We start from the raw sequence: 9311 nt of genomic DNA, 5'->3' as shown, positions 1-9311 counted from the left end.
ACACACACACACACACACACACACACACACACACATACACCTCTCTATACACACATATACACAAAAACTCCTATACACATGTACACACACACACACACACACAAGTCTCTAACCAATTTATTTATATTTGAAAGAATATCGTTGTTGTTATTTCAAAGCATTTCTTCATAGAGGCGGGATACATTTTCAGTATGGGTCTAGGCAGCATTTGTCCCTTGATCGGAATATAAATTGTAAAAATAGAGCTATTTTTTTGCAGAAATCTTACTCATCTTTAAGGCACTCTTATCTTAAATCTGAATGCAAACATTCTGTGTGTGTGAATATAGATTGTGAAAAAGGTGTCAAGGACTTATCTAGCTTATATACTTAGCTTATATATACTAGCTTATATATATATATATATATATAAGCTAAAAAGGTTATAAGAAACATTCGACATTTTGCCATTTATAGGTTACAAGAAGCTTCCAGGCTCCTAGATTTTTTGAAAAGTTACTTCATATTAAAGCAGAATGGTACATTGACGAGCTTCCCGATTACACTGCTGTGGTTATTTTTTCCGACCAAACTCACGTTTTAATCTTATGAAACTGCGCCACAACGTCGTAGACGTTACCTTCCTTCTTCGTCACGACGATATGTGCACAGTCCTCGTCACTGTTGAATATTTTCTCTGTGACCTGAATTAGCCACCACTTTCCGATGAACTGGAAAACAGGACCAACAAACAAATAAATTTCGAAGTCCGATTTCAGGACGGCGCCAATCAGTTGTCTTTATTACACATATATATGTATATATTATATACAGAATGACGCGTTCAAATTGTATATCAAATATTGATAGACGTCATGCATCACTCAAATACGCTACATAAAATATATTTAAACGGAATTAAGTTTTATCAGGCCAAATGCCCGAAAAATGCAAGGACTCGAAACAGGCAAAAACATTCAGAAAATGGGAAAAAGTTAAACAGAAATAAAAAAAAAGTAGCCCTCAGAGTTTATCTAGTCGATCGAATATTATCCTCTGTAAAACGACGATTACCTAAGTGACAATTGGTCGTATCTGCATTAAAATTTAAATGTATCGGAAATATCTTCTCGAGCTCATTGAATCTAAATCTTATTAAAGATATTCGGATTGTCTAGTAACTTATCTTTCCCTAAACTCTGCAAATGACCCACTGTTTTTTGCCATGACAGGTTCGTTGTTTTGTTCAAGCGTAATTGATTAATGCAATGAAACAAAATTTTTGATGCCAACATTATGTCGTTACTACAACTGATGGTATTAGGAACAGGACGAATATATATCCCGACTTTGTTCAGGCGTCAACGTTTCGAGGATGCTGCTAAGTGCGTACATTGTACGAGGAATGAAGTTACTTTAACTACCCGTTATGAGCTTCTTCGAACCAAAGTTGGGTACTACTCTCGCAGAGGAGAATTTTGTGAATAACGTTCGACACACTTTCGTAGAGGATAATTTTGTTTGTTGCGTTTATTGTTTATATATATCACCGTTGTTAAACATTTTTACGGATTCGAATCTAATGTAGTGTTCCAAAATGCCTTTGCAAAGCTTACTCGCCCGCGAAAAATCAACACTTTTCAGTAAAGTGCCAATTCAAGCCTACCCTTTTCCCTGACAGATGCTGTATTTCATCCAATGAAAATTTATGTAGCTATTTAACGAGTAGGTTAATAGTGTCCCTGTGATGGTTTATTGGGTAACGTATTTGCCTGCTAATCTAATTTAGGGACCCGTTGTGGTTCGGGTTTAAACCCAGGCAAGACACGCTGCAAAATAAGCCATGTAAATATAGAATAGTACATGCTGTTCATGTTCATTAGCTTAGACTTATTCAGAGACGGTTGTTTAGAGACGATTTCGGTCAGCATTGAATTTACTATGCCGACGTCAACGCGTTATTTTCGAACCTCATTGTATACACTTTTGGACTTCATCTACTCAACATATATTCAAGAAAATAACCACTCTGGTCGACACGCATCACGGATTCAACGGTTCGTGATGAACTGGGCCGGGGCGAATGCGCAATGGTGGGGTGGTGATCGATGCGTACACATGTATTTCCCTAAAAGCAAGAGAACTAAAGGAACAGCCCCGAAGAATACTGCGATGTACAAATACGCTTAGAGAGTCGATGTAGGACGGGTGAGCCCTGTCGAGTGGCTTTGCCAGCCGGTAGCAGACGTTGACTACAGAGCTGAAACAATACTCAACCTTTTGCGATCGAACGATATAAAAGTTGTCCACAGAAATCTTCGACATTGAGCAGAAATATACGTCCGCTATGAACACGAGGCACTACGACGTCATGTCACGGAATCAGCTTTAGTCCCGTTCAAGACCTCGAGTCTGCGTACGGATGAAACGAACGTTATCAAGAACGTTCCGAGGAAATCCTCGCACCAAGCATGCTGGCGTCATGAACGTGGCGTGACCACGTAATTTCGGTCTGCACAGCGATCTAAAGTCGGGAGCGGGTGTCCGCGTAGCGAATATATTGTGTTATTTATGATAGATCATTATTATAGACTGTATCGCTAATAACCCAATAATATATTAATCTCTACCAATCGTGACGAAGTACAGTAGCTCGAGTAGTGGTACACTCATAGCCTCAAGTGCTGCTCTCAAAAAAGGTGTATGTTTACTTCGCACTGTCTACATGCACCGCTTTAAACGGGATACTCTATTGGAAAATCAGCCTTTTCTTGGATACGCTTAGTCTATGCGTTCACTCAGACGTGCACATTCATGGAAGCCATTCCCATCATCTGTTACTTTCTGCTTCTTGTCTGAGGTTGTGAAGGACAATTTATTTTGGAAATACCGTTACAGTCGCTCGCTCACAAACCAGACTCTGAAGCGAAGTCTGCTGGCATGTCCAAAGGTTTGCGAGAACGAGTGAATTAAGCGTCGAACGTAAGCAGTTTACTCGTCTATATACATTCTTCTATTCGCTCCCCGTATTGGTGCATTCAGAGGTTGCATTAGATCGCTTCCTCCATACAATATGCATGTTGCTACATGCAACCCTGCTGAGAATGGCTAATATAGTTGAAAAGAAAACAACTATTTGGATTCAATCTTCTCTGAAACATTTCTTTACTACCTCGGGTGTTTACGGCGATATTACAAGACGGGCTTCCCAAATTGATTTGTTTGTGCTTTGGTGAAGTTCGCCGTACATGGCACTGTTCTGGTCATCTTGTAAAAGCACAGCAGCTCACTCAACGTGTATCGGTCGCATTGAGCTCTGAACTTCTACTTGTGAAATATATATATATATATATATATAGAGATTTCACAAATTCACAGGTTTTTTGCAAAAAAAAGATACCGTCAAAAATATCTTTACAAGGGGTTACATTTTGTTAAGTGATGCTTAGATTTAGATGTTCTTGCATCGCGATTTTCGCCTGCTTCCTTGCCGACGAATGATTTTATATCGTCCTTATCCTTCATTCTTGACAGTATTGCTTTGAGCTTACGGGGGCCGGGGGCTGTGACATGCTAGATGAGTATGAAAGTACAGAGGTGACTCTTCTGAGCTGCACAGCCCAGGGGGGGTTTGTTTTTCGCATTTTGACGAGTGTCGGAAATAGGTCAAGCTGAATAGCAGTATCTTCTGACTTGCGTCCTAATCTTCGAGGTGGAACCTTTTGGTGATATTTGCCCATATTTATGGGCTCGTTTCCTCTGGCTTAGTTCATAATTTTGCTCGACTGGGCAGATGTCCAGTAGCTACGCGAAATACTACGGTTCCACTCCGCGTGAACTGTCTAGGCTAATCACAGAGATTAGGGTGAACTAAAAACGTGTCAACCCATTTGTCGCAGGAAGCCTCGTGCCTTGAAGGCCGCAGATCTGGCATGGGATTTTTCTATTAGGACATCAGCGGATAATATCTCGTATAGTAGAAATCATCGTAGTTCACTATAAAGCTCTAGAGTTTATTGCGAAAAACGGTTTTACCCGAAGAGCTTCAACTGACACCTCATAGTAGATTTCGCGTAACTGAGACTCGTAGGACTCGACTAAATAAAAATGGTGTTTCAGGACACAAAAGCATTTCTTTAACCGAGAAAGAATGACTCACGAAACAAAAGTTGGGCAATGCACAACGTGAGGTTCGCAGGTTCGCAAGGCCTTACGTTTGTTTATTCGTCTTTAACACATTTGCCATTGATGAACGTTTTCGGATGCGTGGTTCCATCGCGTTTCCGACATGGCTTTCCATTACGTTTTTCCTGTAGGTTTTCCCATGGCGTTTTTTTTTAATCTGATTTTTCCACTGTGTTTTCTATCGTCTGAATAATAAAGCTTTTTTAAAAACGTTGGTTGTATCGATGGAGCCCTCAGGAAATGTACAATGTTGAACATGCGCTGTAACAATCGCCTATTACTACCAGTTTATGTTAGCGAAAGGCGGTATAACTATCTCGAGATTTCGCGATACATCTAGAAAACCAAGAAGCATCATACTATCTCTGTTACACACTTCACCCTTTAATCTTATTCCATAAGCTACGCGAGTTGCAAAGCTCGTTTATGAATGCTCTACAATAAGGCTGTGCTACTCCGTACTTCAATCATTTTTCAAGTGGGCATTGATAGATATTTTTTTTTATATAAACCTAAAACTCGTATATTTGCGTTTACGAGAATAAATGCATTAAGTAACACGCCTACCATAGAGCCCGCAGCCTCTATAGACATTTTGTGTAGCTCTTTTTTTTTCGATTTGTACTTCGTTTTGCAATGATGAACGCCACAAAGGAAGATACAGACGTACAAAATACGACTGTATGCTGTATGGGTAAATTTGGTCATATGCTGCCCGGAAGAGGTTTTTATAATAAAATTATAGTTGCTTCGGCTCAATAGCTTATGCTGCAAATTTAAATTCGTATCTCTCGTTCTTTTGAATATTCGGAAAAAAAAAAGTCAACGTCGCCCTTTAACCAAATCCGGCACGCAGTGGCACAACCGCGGGTAGTTTTAAACGGAACTTTAATTGAGTACATCTAGATGGTATAAAATTATGAAGTATAATATAAGTAGGGGCTTGGTGTTATGGATCACTTTGGTAATCTCATACTTAAGTATAGCAACGCCAGCAGTACACTGGATTATAATGAGAATTATTTTACTAAAACTATTAGGTAATCGAAGCTAGCCGGCGTCGGTCTACCCATTTGGGCTAGGCATTACATTGTTTATATGGGACATGTTAGGACTTAGCTCTGGCTTCGAATTGTGATACTTCGTTTGTAAAGAATTTTGTCGCTGGAGTGGTTTAATAATGCGGCTTGTTCCGATACAGCCCTAGGCGTGTGTTAAAGCTAAAAGTCAGAAATACCGCCTAAGTTAAACGTCGGTCTTTAGGGTACAAAACCATAGCAGGTTAACCTTTATGGGAGATACTTTTGATAATCGAGCCTCCGCTAAAACTATAATACGACGATGTTTTTGGTCGATTTATCTAGTTGACGTTGAAGTACTATAGCGTATGGTCAGTCATAGTCTAATATATAACGCCAGTCCCATAATGCCACCGAAACATTTACTGAGGCGTGTGATACAACGGCTGTTCATTAAAGCATGTGTCACATGCCTCAGGCAACCGATTCTGTTTTCTTCCATCCATAGAGAGGGTTCGAGATGTACCATAGCACTTTATACGCGTACCATCCACCATGCATGAACTCGTACTGGGGTCACGAAGAGGTCTTACAGAATAACTAGAATCATACAAGGAAAGCGATCCTGACGAGAATTTGGTGAGTGGGTTAAAATATAGAGGGTTACAATTCACAACGTAAGAGAGAAGGTCAAGGATAAAGTGCTCGTTCTAAAAAAAAATGGTGCATAACGCAGCGAAGAGACAGTACTATTCTAATCGAGCTACAAAAAGATCGTCACGTTTATAAAATCCCTCCGACATCGTATCCGACGACAAGCGAGTGCTTTTGACTATCTATCGTAAAGCGGTCAAAAAACCTCGGCTTAACTATCCAAATAAGTACGCGTGTTTCAAATGGGCTGACAATTTTCTGTCAGCCTGCTAAGGGATATGTTCTTCAGATGAATCGCATTTTGGGTTCTTGGGTAGAAACGCTCAACATCTCTACAGGCGTTATGGCTAAACATCCACGATTCCAGTATAATCCCTGCTGGCCAGACCTCCGAAAAAAGTAACGATGTAGGCCGTGATTACTTTTCGCGGTGTTGGAGCTTCACAGTTCGTCAAGTGGATCACGAAAAGCTAATAATGTAGTGAGATAAATCAGACGAAAAATGTTGTCCCAGGTGCGAGAACGCGTGTCCAGATAGGAACTGTGTGCTCATAAGGAATAGCATGTTTCTGTTGTTCTTAGAGCATACAGCAATAGAACAATAGTGAGATCTTGTCATGCGCTGGAAATTCACCTGATTCGAGTCCGACCGAAAGCCTATGGCATTGTATAAAAGGGCCAAGCAGGCTTGGAGGAGGAATAGAAGGTTACTCTAGGTGCGCACCTAGGATGTGGACCTACCACGCCAAACCGAGACAGAAAACTGAACGCTAGCTCATTTTAAAAATACCGCTCTAGTGACAACGTCATTTCGTACGCGATCATTTGAGAGCAAAAAGAGACAGCAATAACATGCAGATACTTAGTTTGGGTTGGTAACTGTGAGATAATGGTATAATTTATTAAGATTATCTATATATATATATATATATATATCTACAGATAATCTTCGATTAAATTCGACAATGTTAGACAAAGTTCTCGGCAGCTTTATCTGAATGGCCAATAACTATTTTTACAATTGAGCATATTCCGCGTGGGCAGGCAAATGTTCTACATCGAATTTTTAAGTAGTTCTTGGGTAGTTTCCTAACAATACTTTTTAGGAAAAGTGGGTTTTCGCTTTAGTGATTAGAACAAATATGTCCATTCCATCGGGGGAATCACCAATAAACCTATTTTAAAGGTCGCATCTTGCCTATGTTACAGCACTGTTTTAGTAGTTCTTTTCATTGTAAACCGACCAAGTTAAATAGCGAATCCGACAGCACGCATATGAGATGCTTTTACAAGGCAAAACAGATCACAGGCAGATCAGGGATGTATTCATTTGTGTAACTTCAAGACACCCAGAGAATGAAAGGCACGCGAGAATGGAGCAACGAGATGACAGATTTGAATTTAGTTCGCCTGAAGTTAAAGTTGACAGACAAGAAATCCAGGGTCTTTGTCCGACATCTTTCAAGTACGGCAAACTATTTAGGGAGACAATGAGAGAGCCTGAATCCCAGACGGCTGCCCTGGGGCTTCTCGCAAGCGAACTCAATACTGTGTACGAGGCGACGTATGTGTTCGACGCATAAAAGCGTAATGTGCCAAGCGATACGCGCCCGGGGAACAGCCGCCACCCGGTACGGCGATGCAGTGTTATAGTTTCTACCCTTTCGCATGTACGAACAAAATAACGAAAATCACTTTGATGAAAATGTCGTTTCTGTCCATATTTGATGCTCTGCTTCAATGGTTTCTATCTTTGCCTATAGCTTTTGCCAGCGAGCATGTACGAGGATACAGGGTCGTATTTGTCCGTATCGATTTTTTATTGGACTTTCCGTAGCTCGTTTTGTTGGGCACAAGATACGAATAGTTTATCTATAAGGCATTTATGTTTGCTTTCTGTCTTCTCATTTGGATGGTCACTTTTCTGAGTCATCGGATAACGATGTACTACGTATTAAAGAGGTTCACGGTGAAATCTAGCAGCTGTCAGGTTGACACAATGCGTTTACAAGCCTAGTCCGATGCTACAATTAAACAAACGTCATCGATAAGTTCTAACATCAGAAAACTTTGTTCGTTTGTTCGATGAAAGTTGCGTAAATCGGACGAGTCTAATAATTTACTGCGCATCATCTTACTGAGCATATATTAGGAAGCTAGGTAATGTTGGACCGCAAAACATATCATGATTAGATGTAGGATCGTGCAAAATTTTGTTGCAACAAGCATTTCTTCATTCAAAAGGACGCATACGAACACTTAGATAAGTACACATGTTGGCTATGTAAGAACTATCGCGCAATGCCCCGATAATCGAATCCGATCGATGTTATCGAAAGAAACAGATAAGAATCTTGTGTCCCTTTGATTAGTTCATGAGACGTTTGATTTCTATAGATGAGTAGTTAGTTAATAGCCAGCATAGAGCAGTGTATGGGCGAACTTTGACCGGATAAGGATCTCGTCCCATTCTACACCGGATCAGGTCAAAGTTGTTATAATCACTATGCGAAACTGATCTGTGCAAATATTAAATGAGTGCTTACTTTTTCAGGTTCAAAGTTTTCCATGACTTTTGTGGCAGGTTTTGCCTGTGTTACGATGAGACACAGGCCAGCTGCAAGTGGCACTATTTGGAAAAACATGATTCAGCGAGAAAGTCTGACTTTGGGGCCCAACTGTGCTGCTTGTAGGAACAATTTGCTGGATTGTATGGGCGACGCGTTTTCCGTAAGAGATATTGCAAAGGGTCGCACCGGTGTTAGCCAAGTCCGCACCAAAATTACTACCGCAAGTGTTCCGGACGTTTTTCTACTATCGCCGGATAAGTCATAAGCTCCTTCTTCAATCTACCGAACTGGTTTTACTATTGTTTAAGGTTGTTGATTTGAGTAATTATCCAATGGACTTAGATTTCGACATTTAATTACACTTATATTACAGATACTGTAAGGAGCAACTGTTAAACCCTGAGGGTCATTTGGTAGAACTTTAAACTGTTAAGTGTCTGTTGTAAAGTTATTGTACTTGCTTTAAAGTAGCCTAAGATAGGAGCACTTTTGGGCGCGATAAGTTCAATTTAGCTGGCCGCAACTTTTTGATTTTCGAATTTAAATAATGCTAATCCGGCGGCGACAGCTTTGCAAACCTATGAAGTTTCGTGTATTCCCGCAAAAAAATATCGTCCCTTCGAAATATATTTCTCAAAACAAAATTGACGAAGGGAATGTTTATTAATTAATTGTTGTAATTGAGAGAGTATTCACCTGCGCAAACACCCAGCGACGAGGTCTCATAAGATCTACGACGAATAGGACAGGTAACCGTCACAGTTATCAATAGATGCTATGACGTTTGCACTGCAGAAGTGACTCAAAGCTTCACTAGAAAGTGACACTTCATTATAGTGTTCGCCGCAAGCCACATCAACTAATAGACTTAAGAAAAATATAATGAGAAAAATATATTTCACAC

The 9311-nt window shown here is 40.2% G+C and overlaps 1 protein-coding gene across 1 annotated transcript in view; it reads right to left on the bottom strand.

The window, feature by feature from the left end:
- LOC111264572 (major urinary protein 20) overlaps nucleotides 1–8801 on the bottom strand; it is a 13989-nt gene extending 5188 nt beyond the window's left edge. The window contains exons 1-2 of the mRNA XM_022840621.2: nucleotides 8384–8801; nucleotides 577–710 (exon numbers count right to left, since the gene is read on the bottom strand). Coding sequence (XP_022696356.1) covers nucleotides 577–710; nucleotides 8384–8482 — 233 coding nt within the window. The 5' untranslated portion in view covers nucleotides 8483–8801. The remainder of the gene's footprint in view (nucleotides 1–576; nucleotides 711–8383) is intronic.
- Nucleotides 8802–9311: the final 510 nt, after the last annotated feature.

This window comes from Varroa jacobsoni, unplaced genomic scaffold, assembly GCF_002532875.2.
Source record: "Varroa jacobsoni isolate VJ856 unplaced genomic scaffold, vjacob_1.0 scaffold_876, whole genome shotgun sequence".
Classification (NCBI taxonomy): domain Eukaryota; kingdom Metazoa; phylum Arthropoda; class Arachnida; order Mesostigmata; family Varroidae; genus Varroa; species Varroa jacobsoni.
The sequence above is the reverse complement of the archived record's forward strand: the minus strand, read 5'-3'. Positions and strand labels throughout refer to the sequence as shown.